The 12,019-nt window shown below is 39.8% G+C and overlaps 1 protein-coding gene across 1 annotated transcript in view; it reads left to right on the top strand.

Annotated features, from left to right (window-relative positions):
- PPWD1 (peptidylprolyl isomerase domain and WD repeat containing 1) overlaps positions 1-12,019 on the top strand; it is a 636,242-nt gene that overhangs the window by 187,388 nt on the left and 436,835 nt on the right. Inside the window, exon 3 of the mRNA XM_044063362.1 lies at positions 6,020-6,120. Within this exon, the coding sequence (XP_043919297.1) occupies positions 6,020-6,120 (101 nt within the window). The remainder of the gene's footprint in view (positions 1-6,019; positions 6,121-12,019) is intronic.

Genomic DNA, 12,019 nt, shown 5'->3' with positions numbered 1-12,019 from the left:
AACTTAGATTTTACTTGGACAGGACTAAACCTCAAAGGAAATCTGAACAACTGCTGGTGGCATTTGCTGCAGGGGCAGAGGGGATGGCTATTTCAAAGCAAACCATTTCTAAATTGGATAGGCCATTGCATTCATTTTTGCTATAAGCACCATGGAAAACCTATCCCACAGGGTATCAGACCCCATTCAACCAGGGCTGTGTCTACCTCTACAGCCTTTCTCAGAGGTGTCCCTGCCAGGGACATCTTAGAAGCTGCTACCTGGAGTTCTGTACATATTTTCACCAAGCATCATCATTTGCCAGTTTTCTCTAAATCCAGAGGTGGGTTTGCCACTGCAGTCTTGCAGGGCCTTATAGCTGGTCCTAATGCTATCTAAATTCCTCCCCCCATCCTTAGCTTTGGGAATCTACCCAAATGTGATGACTGCAACAGTGAAACATGAAGAACATAGTACAGTTGTGTACACTTACCATAAATGTAGATGTTGGAGTGTATTCACTGTTGCAGTCCTGGTTACCCTCCATCCAGCCCCCTGACTTGTTTTGGATATACCTCTACTCTCCTTTACTATGCTTAAAAGCTTTTTGGTGTATTTGCTTTTTTAGACGTCATGGAAGAAGGGACAGCAACCTACGCAGGACCCAAGACTTTGTTAATCAGGCTGACTGAGGGCTACTGCAAGCATATAACCCAAATGTGATGACTGCAACAGTGAATACACTCAAATATCTACATTTATGGTAAGTGTACACATCTGTACTTTGGGCGGGATGATGCCAGGGCTCTTCTGTGGGCTAGGCTTGTAAAGGCTCCAGGGCCATTAGCCTAGTACACCCGATGAAACTGTGAAAAACCTTTGCCCATGATGTTTAATCATTATTGCTTTCAGCACGTTGTACAAAGTTGTTTACTCTCTTCTAAGTCCATCCTTTGTTCTTGCTCTTTCTGCACATAGTCGTGTCACAGGTGCCCTTCATGGTTCCATTTCCTATAAAATATTTGTTTCTCTTTTGCTAACCCTCCCCCCCCCCCCATTTTCCATACTTTTTTCGCACATGTAAACAATGAGGTGCCCGTTATCCTTCACAATATTTGTTTGGTTCTGGTTACCTGATGAGAGATCTCTGTTATGATTAATAAGTAAAACAAATGTATAACTTGTTTTCAATATTTTTGAGTATGTCCCAGGCCTCCTTTCTCTAAATCCAAGGTCCTCTTTCACAAATGTGTTTAGTTAATGTGTTGTCCAACTGTCCGTTAAATACATCTCTGTGCAGTGCTGAAATATCAGTTCTAAAAAAAGAAATTGCTTTGTCAAAATGTAGGTTATCAGAAAGACCAACACTGGTAGAGTTTTTAATAGAATCTAGAACAGAAGCTGCAGTTAAAAAAAAGAATAATTATTAAAGCATATAAAATACTGCATGATAATTATAAGAATCAATCAGAGGAGCTTAGAAAGGCTTGGGAAGAGAGATTGGATAAGCAATTTACAAAGAAACAATGGGGGGATGTATGCATATCTCCAAATATGCAACAGAGTCTAAATGATTTAGGATCTGTGCCTGGAAGTGTTTACATAGATATTTTTATATCCCAAGTAGACGCCAAAGAATTTTTTCTCAGGTGGATAGCAGATGTTGGAGGTGTGACGGGCAAGAAAGAGGTAGCTGGGAACATATTTTTTGGGAGTGTAATGAGCTGGCCGACTTTGGGGATTCCCTGCAGACCCCTCTGTTGGAGATGCTTGGTGAGCATATTGGACTGACTGAGGAGATGATTTTTTGAGTTATGCTGCAGAATAGGCAAAGCCTTGCTGAGTCTAATTATGGTGGCTGCCAAAAAAGCAATTACTAGAAAATGGAAATCAAAGCCTAGACCAACTTTACTGGAAATAGTGGATATAGTGACAGAGATAACACAACTGGAATTGAGATCTTTAGAAAAGGGAAGGAACAACCTACATAGGAAAAATGGGAATCGTGGGAACAATATATGCAGAGCAGGAATGAGGTTTAAGAGGCAGGATTTGAATGAGCCCATATAACGCTTGACTGACGATGGCTGGATGGTTTATAAGTGATGTATAATGCTTGCAATTACAGTTGTTTCAATGGTGTCTGTGATGTAAACTGTTTGCTACTAAAGTGGAATCATTTTGTAAGTTTTTTTCTTTATATAAATGTAAGATTGCCTTTGTCATATGTGAAAATTTAATAAAGATGCTTGGGAAAAAATGTAGTTTATCAAAGCTGTCACTGCGACTTTTGAGTTAAAATTGTCAGTAAACTTCATAAGTCCCAAGGCTTATGCCATAGAATGTTTCATTTGAAAGGTGTTGAAAAGACCCTCCATTGACATTAAAGCTCAGGGGTTTTAAGTCCTCAGCAAGTTGCCTTTTTTCCTGTGCCTTCTATTGCCCTTAAACCCATAGAGCTACAGTCATTGAATTATTTTATTATTACCCCTAGTCAGATCTTTTTTTTTTTTATTCATAAGACATTGGTGCCCTGCTGCCCAGTTCACTTTCTTGTGACTTGCACACATTTGTGATGTCATGCATCCCCCCCAAGGGAGCTTTGATTTTTTCTTCAGGGGGAAAGTTGAACAGTGGTTATATTCACAATCCTTACCTTTAAACTCAACAGTAGCATCTCTTTAATGTCCCTCCATTAAGTGACAATTTGTTGTTAGTTCTTTCTGTATCAGTACAAGCCAGCATTGTATAGACCCATAAGTTTGTTGTGTTGTTGCCACTTTTCCTCCTCTTTGATCTGCCATTTTGTTGCTCTCTACGTTGTCTCTTCAAACACACTTTCTGGACTCTCCGTGTATGAATAACTTCCCCTACCCAAAGAGTAATGGAATTTACCCTCATACCTCTGCCAAACTTTATCTTTATGAATGACACATCTGGTCTCCCCTGAAAGTTGGGCTATGCATAGTGAAACAGACTGTGTGTGTGTGTGTGTGTGTGTGTGTGTGTGTGTGTCATGCATGTTATATGATGTTTGTCAAATGTACAACTGGCTGAGTGTGAAACTGTACATTACCTATCAAATGCACAGCTAGTCATAAAGTGATTTTAATTTTGTGCCAGGGGTCATGTTATCTCGTGGAAGAGGAATGCATCCTTATCCCGTGGTTGTGCAGTTTTGGAGTTTGTGTTTGAGATCACTTCTTAATGAAAGGACCTTTTATTTTAGTTACATTTCACTAGTTCAGGTAAGTGACTCAACCAGTATTTAAATCTGCTGAGTATCATACACTTACACACGTACATATATAAATACATGTGTAAAAATCTGAAAGGCAGAACAGTGGTGCAACAAATAGCTTTGCCTCCTCACAGCAAGAGGTCTTCAGTTCAGTTGTTGGCTGTGCATTATTTACAAAGCCTGTATGTTCTCTGTCTTCATGGGCTTTCTGGTGCTTCACATTCCTTTCACCTCAGAAAAGAGTGCAGTGGGTTGATTGGTCATCTTCCATACTGCCTGTGATGATATGGGCAAGTGCCAGCATAGCCAGCTGGAGTTTTGTAAAGAATGATATGTTCCTTGAATATCAAACTGACTTGTACAAGATGATTGTGTTACAAATGTATTAGAACTGTGTCATTTGTATATCAAACTGATTTGTAAAGATGCTTATGTTAATTCTGTTAAAATGTATCAACAGTGCATCCTGCTGGAATGAAAAGAAATGTGTATGTATTTATTGTAACTGAATTAAATGTATATGTTTTTAATAGAAGGTAGTGACACAGCAGAAGTTAACCAGCTAACTTACTTTAAGAAAAATAAGCGGAATGTAAATGAGCTGTTAAACAAAAAGGCACCCAAGAGTGCTGAATAGGACTGGAGTTGCTGGGTCTGGGAAAAAACTTTTGTTCATTAGCTCAGTAAAAACAAGGAAGGCCCCACGCACTGCCATAAACATTTGAGTGTGTATTGTGACTGTACTAAATTCCTGTCTCAGCTTCAAAGGGGAATACTCGGAGAACCTAGGTGACCAGATGAGATCATTTGGCCAGCCCTTTTGGAAATTATATTTAAGATGTTAAAAAGAGAAATCTCAAGAGTATTGAGTATTCTGTTTTGGAGGCCTGACCCTCACCTACGCATCTTGCCTTGCGGGAACAAGTAACTTAACTAGGGAAGAATACAATTCTTTTAGATTCAGTTAAGAATATAGTGAAGCTTAGTTCAGAGAGTTGTTTTCTTTATTTGTATGAGTCTGTCCATCAGTGTAAATATTTTCTATGATTTGAACTCGGGGTTTTCTGTAAATATGTATTCAGGATTTTCATGTTCTTTTATTATTGTTAAATATATTTAAAACCTTTTTTTGTGGCTGGTCCTTGTTGAAAGTATCTAACTTTTGAGATTACTTGTATTTGTTTGGTGACACTGTGTGGGCCACTGCAGAAGACCTAGCCATCTTGGTGAACTACCATTTGTATTAGTATTAATATTACACAGTATAAATGGACACCCTTTGTTAACTGCCTTGAAGTAGCTGATTGGGGAAGTGTCTGGTGGCGGTAATAACTGCCTTATACTCTGAGCAGAAGGGTACACAGCAGGTAAAGCTGTGCCAGCCTTTCCTGTGTGTGTGTGAGAAATTAAATTTGTGTCTGTGTGTCAACTACTTAGGGCAGGGACACAAAGCACTGGGTTTACAGAGAGTGCTTGGAGGACTTAGCTTGGGCACTCGGCTGAGGAACAAACCCTGCAGCTGTAGTGGGGAGTCTTATTGGGGACCTGGAGGGAGACAGATATACAGACATCCAGACCCTGGGCTGAGTGTCCTCCTTGTACACTTTTAAAGGAAATTGTACTTGATGCAGAGAGATCTGCTTCTGGAAATACTGCACGGCCCTCTCCAGTGTCAGTGGTTAGGATTCAGGCTGCTTGATTACTGGCCCAGAGTGGGGATGACACATTGGTGGCCATCACATATTGGTAGCACTGGTGGGCATCACACTGCCCATAGAGTGTGCAAGCAGTCTGTGAATGTGCATGTGACTTCTTTGATAAGTTGGGGCAGTATCCAGAATGAGAATCTAAGCTTTACACCCATTAGCTGCATCCTCATGACCCTTTGAAGGATGACGCTGGTTATCAGAAATGGATGGGTTCATCTCTACATACATAGGCATACCTACCCTCCCATTTCTCACTTTCTTTTTGGAGTGTTAGAACTGGACATTAGGGACAAAGCCATTATTGTATAGGGGATTTGTATACCTTAGATGTCTTTTATGCAACAAATCATGTAAACACACAGTTGCATGCACACGCACATTCTTTTGAAGGCATTTTCTTGCATGCTTCGGACTTGGCTTGCCAACGTTGTACCAGTTCCCTCTGTTCATCAGGGGACCCAATTGATTCTGTCCCTAAATCCTTCCATAAAAGAGTAAATTTATCTGACCATGATCCTGCCCTGACCTACCTTCTGGAGATAGGGATATTAACTAAACCCAAGTCATCACTCCTTCCTGAAAGGATTAAGTGTTTTTTTCTTTTAAACAAAGTTGCCCAATACCCGTTTGGCAGCCTGGACTCCCACAGAGGGAGGTCATTGACCCATGTGCAGTTTTAGATAGTTATTCTGTACTCCTCTGCCTTGAGAATGCCCTGTACCTACATTATTGTACTAATAGACTTAGCACTTTTAGTTCAGACAGTAAATAGGAGTACAGGTTTGTAAGGTTTAGAATAATTTGCTTTCCGGTTTTTGTTTTATAATTTCCTATCTGATGCTGTTATGTATCAGCTAATGTAGTGTACAACTTCATGATGCAGTTTAACCTTGTGTCCTATTTGTCATTATCTTTGCTGTGTAGCCCTAGCTTAACTTTTCCTTTGGTTGTTTTGCTTTAGTGATCAAGTCCAGAGAATTAAATTCATAAGCAGTTCATACTTTCCTGCCAACCTTACCATTTAATTCTAATTGTAATAATGTTTTCGATGTACATTTATGTTTACATGTGTGTGTGTTTCATTTTATAGGGCAGATTTTCTAATAACTGCCAGCCAAGATGGGCATGTCAAGTTTTGGAAGAAGAAGGAAGAAGGAATAGAATTTGTCAAACATTTCCGAAGTCATTTAGGTGAAGTTTTATCTCATTCTGCTCTACAGTCATAGCATTTCTACTTTACAGTTTGCACTGCCTCGTTTTATGTCCACATTTCTTAAAGTACTGTTTTTTTTTCCTAAATATATTTTTAACAAAATGTGATTCTACTGTCACAGTGTGCATTTAGATCATCTCCTTTAACATCTTTATTGCAAGTGCAGAGTTTTTTTTTTTTTAAACATTGGGGTAGTGGCCAGAACTGCATGTGCTGATCTGAAAGACATGCGTGAATGGGCGTGTCTTCGCTGAAGGTTGGGTGTCAGGCTGGCAACTCGGCACCATAAAAATCTATTGCCAATCATTAGTGGACCGGAGTTCCGCTGTGGCAACCCCTAACCGAGAAAAGCCGAAAAGACAAACAAACAACTTAGTTAAAATTGTAAATAGTTCATTTTAAAATAAAACAATACTTTTGCACATTCCAGGCACTGTAGGCATAATTATTTCATTAACAAATTAATTGTAAAATTCATATGCTAATACAGTAAGTATCCTAAAATGGCCAAAAAAATGAAAACTCACAACCAGAAGTGAATCCTTTCCTCTCACATAATAGTCCATAGCATTGCTTAGCCAGCCCATACTTTGAGACTGTATGAGGCAAGCACTGAAAATGGTTGCTGTGTGTAATCATTCTCACTGTTTACTAACAGTGTTTAATAATTTGATTAGCAATCAAATCTAAAAGCTGATATGCTAATCTATAGTGAAAGTGTTCTTACTTGAAAAAAAAAGAAAATACTAAGCGTGGCAAGTGTATGTATTTCTCATAGTAGCAATAGATGCTGTATTCTTTACGTGCTTGTTTTAGTATTACAATGGTTAAGGTAAGGCATGTGCATGACAGTATCAAGTTGAAATATAAACATGGCCACTCTGGTTTTCTTGGTTGGCGGTCAGGCACACTTCTTGCTCTTTCTTGTTCTGAGATATTGCAGGAAGAATACCGCTGATTTCTATCTCTGACCACTGCTTCTGCTGGAATCTCTTTGTACCCCACCAGTTTATTTTGTTCTAAACATCCTTATAAAATCCAATTTTAGACAGTGACGTAGGTACACGTACATTAATAGAGAAAACCAACCTGAACTATATTGATATTTTTTATGCAGTAGTCTCTGTGTTTAGTTTAAGAATTATCATTCAGTCCAACATTACATAAATTGCTCAATTCCTACCTTCTCTTAAATCTCACCCCTCCTCCTGAACCCTATTCTGCATTTATTGTTCCAATATGTTCCATTTCTGTCTTTATAATTTGCTCCTTCCCCTTTATAAAGATCCCACCTCCAATTCTTTTATCTTTTACAGTATTCATTCTTGTAAATTATAACTCATTTAGATTTTTATTTCCATTTCTAGTAATTATTTTTTGGGCAGCCAACAGCATTGAACTTAGTAAGGCCTTACTATATCTAGGCAACTCGAATAATAACATTCTAGCTCAAAAAGAATTTACTTAGTTATGACTATTTGCTCCCCCACCTTTTCCGACAAAGTATTCTTTAGGGTTTTTTTTTTAAATGTTACATTTCCCAAGAAAATCATGTTCCCAATTACCCCTCTTTTTCCTATCACACTTCCAACATTTGTTGTCTACTTGACGAAGCATTCTCTGAAGTCTAAAAAAGTAAAAAGAAGATAAACGAACCAGACCAAGGCCAGAATAACTGTAAGTTATTAGGTTAGCACTTTCACGAGTTGTCTCTACCAGCTTCTTCAGACCAAACAAAATACATGCAAATGTTTAATTATGTAAAACAGTTTAAAAACTTAAGCAGCAAAACTCCACTTCAATTAAAGCAACTAAATGTGAAGTGTTACAATGCATCTCGGCAAACGTGCTTATTTATTCCTTAAAGGGACATGCAGTTTAAAATATTTTTACATGTAAAAACTGGTGATTGTTGTATAAAATCTAAGCATTCTAGATCCCTCTACTAAAATAGAGACATATAATTATCATGCAGTATTTTGCACATCCTACTAATTGTCCCTTTTCTAACAGCAGTTTCTGTTCTAGCCCCAACTAAAATCTCTACCAGAGCTGGTATTTCAATTAGCTGTACCCTAGCTCTTTCTCTGTTTTCAGTCCCTGGTAGGGAGGGCAGCCTCTTATCTGCAGTCCAGACTTCTTTTTGTCCTCATCTCACTCTTACTACTTTTTTTCTCTCTGGTCATTTGCTCCCAATGCAGATTTCTTTGTATTTTTCACCAGTAAATTCCAGACCCCCTCTTCCCTAGTTTCAGTACCTCTGCATGCAGTAATCCCTATTGGTAAAATCTCATTTCTCCATTTCCATATTGGCTTAGTTCTTATATTAGTAAAGCAGCAGAAAGTATTTTAGTATACTGTGTTGTGGTTGTTCTCCATAAGAGCTTGCATCCAAAATCCTGTTCTCATTATTTCTCAGACTCCCTCCCTGTTTCATCATTATCCTTTTTCACTATAATTTATAACCTTCTGCTTGTGTATATGAGCCTTAAGTGCGTCTAAACTATCTCTTCAAAACTGGTAATCTTAAGCCACCTTGTTCTAAGGGCAGAATCATCTTATACCAGTTAACTCTGTCCTATTCCCCTACCAAACAAGTTCTTTCAACTGTTTTAGATATGGTCCGCAACTTCTCCTCTGGTTAATACAAATATGCATGACCTGTATGTTAAACTAAAGGGACTAAGAAAATATTTTTTAATATCCATATCCATAGTCAAGAGCTTCTAGTTTCTCAATTTTTGTAATGTATTTTGTTTGTTCTCTTTCCAGTATATCCTTAGCTGCCTCAATAACATCCTTTTTAATCCATGCACCTAAATACTTCACTGTATGCTCCCATGAATGTGAATATTGCTAATCCAGTTCTTGTGTGGTACTTGGTATACTAAGAAGACCTGAATCTGAGAATGTTCTATAATACTGAAATGTCATTTTTTAAGATTTATCAAGTACGGAATATTATTTGCAAATTAACTTTTACATCCATGAATTCATGATTCTATTATTTTCTTTGCCAGTGGTTGCAAATACAAACAAAAGTGGGTGTCCCTCCCTTCCTCTTTTCAGAACACTGCTTGTTAGACGGGGACCCTCACTGCTAGCTAATGCCTCAGCTCTTTCATGTAGCTTCCTAATGACTATTATTCTGTCAGGGAATGCAAATGCTACCACTGCCCTACTCAAAATCCCAGCTGACTCACTACTGAATGCTTTTTCTGCATCAAGACTCACCAACAGCCACGTTTTCTTACATTCTGTTTCCCTCTTGATCATCCTTGTCCTTTTAACGGTGGCTGCTATACACAAACACTTTATAATCATGGTTTTAAAATTTTGTCTGTATGAAGCTAGATCAGAAGGGGCTTTATTCTCTTTGAGTAATACAGCTACAATAGCTTTCTTTCAAGATGCTGGTAGTCCCCCTTGCAAATCTTTATCACTTTCTTCCCTCCTAGCTTCCACAGGAATACCATCTGCTCTTGGACATTTCCCCATTAATTGATAATGCATCATTATTTCTACCTCATCGCTTGTTATTTTGGCTATTAACTCACTCAAGCCTAAAATGCCTTTTTTGTGTAGTTCATTTCACACCCATACAAGCCAGTGCATTTTTTTGTGCTGGTCCCAAGCCCGGATAAATGGGGAGGGTTGCGTCAGGAAGGGCATCCGGCATAACATTTTGCCAAAGCATACATGCAGACAACAGTACAGATATATACACCGGATCGGTCAAGGTCCGGGTTAACAACGACCGCCACCAGTACTGTTGGCCAACAGGGTGCTGGTGGAAATTGGGCTACTGTTGGCCAAAGGAGAAGAGGGGGAAGGCATGCCCGAAGACAGGTAAAGGCTAGGACTGTGATAGTCGGAACTTTGAATGTTGGCAGTATGACTGGTATAGGGAGAGAGAAAGCTGATATGATGGACCGAAGGAAGGTTGGTATATTGTGTGTGCAAGAGACCAGATGGAAGGGGAGCAAGGCTAGGTGTATCGGAGGCGGTTTCAAATTGTTTTATCATGGTGTGGATGGGAGGAGAAATGGCGTAGGCATTATCCTGAAAGAACAGTATGCTAAGAGCGTTTTGGAGGTGAAAAGAGCATCGGGTAGTGATGTTTATGAAGCTGGAAATTAATGGTGTAATGGAGCATATGCTCCACAAGTTGGGTGTCGAAGGATGAGAAAGAAAAATTTTGGAGTGAGTTGGATGAAGTGGTGATGACTGTACCCAAGGGTGAGAGACTGGTGATTGGAGCAGATTTCAGTGGGCATGTTGGTGAAGGGAACAGAGGGGATGAGGAAGTGATGGGTAGGTATGGTGTTAAGCGAAGGAATGCAGAAGGTCAGATGGTAATGGATTTTGCAAAAAGGATGGACATGGCTGTGATGAATACGTATTTTAACAAGCGGGAGGAACATAGGGTGACGTACAAGAGTGGAGGAAGATGCACACAGGTGGATTATATCTTGTGTAGAAGTGCCAGTCTGAAGGAGATTGGAGACTGTAAAGTGGTGGCAGGGGAAAGTGTAGTTAGGCAGCATAGGATGGTGGTTTGTAGGATGACATTGGTGATCAAGAAGAGGATGATGAGTGTGAGGGCAGCACCAAGGATCAAATGGAGGAAATTGAAAAAGGGCAATTGTGAGGTGATGTTCAGGGAAGAGTTAAGACAGGCACTGGGTGGCAGTGAAGAGTTACCGAATAGCTGGGTAACTGCAGCAGAGCTAGTAAGAGAGATGGCTAGAAAGGTGCTTGGTGTGACATCTGGAAAGAGGAAGGAGTACAAGGAGACCTGGTGGTGGAATGAAGAAGTACAGGAGAGTATACAGAGAAAGAGGTTGGCAAAGAAAAAGTGGTATTGTCAGAGAGATGAAAGTAGACAAGAGTATAAGGAGATGAGGTGCATGGCAAAGAAGAGAGGTGGTGAAGGCCTAAGAATAAAGGCATATTGTATAAAAGGTTGGATGCTAAGAGAGAAAAGGACCGGTACCGATTGGCTAGACCGAGGTACTGAGCTAGTAAAGATGTGCAGCAGGTAAGGATGATAAAGGATAACGAGGGAAATGTACTCACAAGCGAGGAGAGGGTGTTGAGCAGATGGAAAGAGTACTTTGAGGGGTTGATGAATGAAGAGAATGAGAAGGAGAGAAGGTTGGATGATGTGCGGATAGTGAATCATGAAGTGCAGTGGATTAGCAAGGAGGAAGTAAGGATAGCTGTGAAGAGGATGAAGAACGGAAAGGCTGTTGTTCCAGATGACATACCTATGGAAGCATGGAGGTGTTTAGGTGAAATGGCAGTGGAGTTTTTAACTAGGTTGTTTAATGAAATCTTGGAAAGTGAGAGGATGCCTGAGGAATGGAGAAAGTGTTTTGGTACCGATTTTTAAGAATAAGGGTGATGTGCAGAGCTGTAGTAACTACAGAGGGATGAAATTGATCAGTCACAGCATGAAGTTATGGGAAAGAGTAGTGGAAGCCAGGTTAAGAAGTGAAGTGATGATTAGTCATAAGCAGTATGGTTTCATGCCACGAAATAGCACTACAGATGTGATGTTTGCTCTGAGAGTGTTGGAGAAGTACAGAGAAGGTCAGAAGGAGTTGCATTGTGTCTTTGTGGATTTAGAGAAAACATATGACAGGGTGCCTAGAGAGGAGTTGTGGTATTGTATGAGGAAGTCGGGAGTGTCAGAGAAGTATGTAAGAGTGGTGCAGGATATGTACAAGGGTAGTGTGACAGCGGTGAGTTCTGCTGTGGGATTGACGGATGCGTTTAAGGTGGAGGTGGGATTACATCAAGGATCAGCTCTGAGCCCTTTCTTATTTGCAATGGTGATAGACAGTTTGACAGAGGAGATCAGGCAGGAGGCCC

The sequence above is a fragment of the Protopterus annectens genome, chromosome 2.part1, assembly GCF_019279795.1.
Source record: "Protopterus annectens isolate FY-2018-M chromosome 2.part1, PAN1.0, whole genome shotgun sequence".
Taxonomy (NCBI): Eukaryota; Metazoa; Chordata; order Ceratodontiformes; family Protopteridae; genus Protopterus; species Protopterus annectens.
This window is presented reverse-complemented; position numbering and strand designations above follow the sequence as displayed.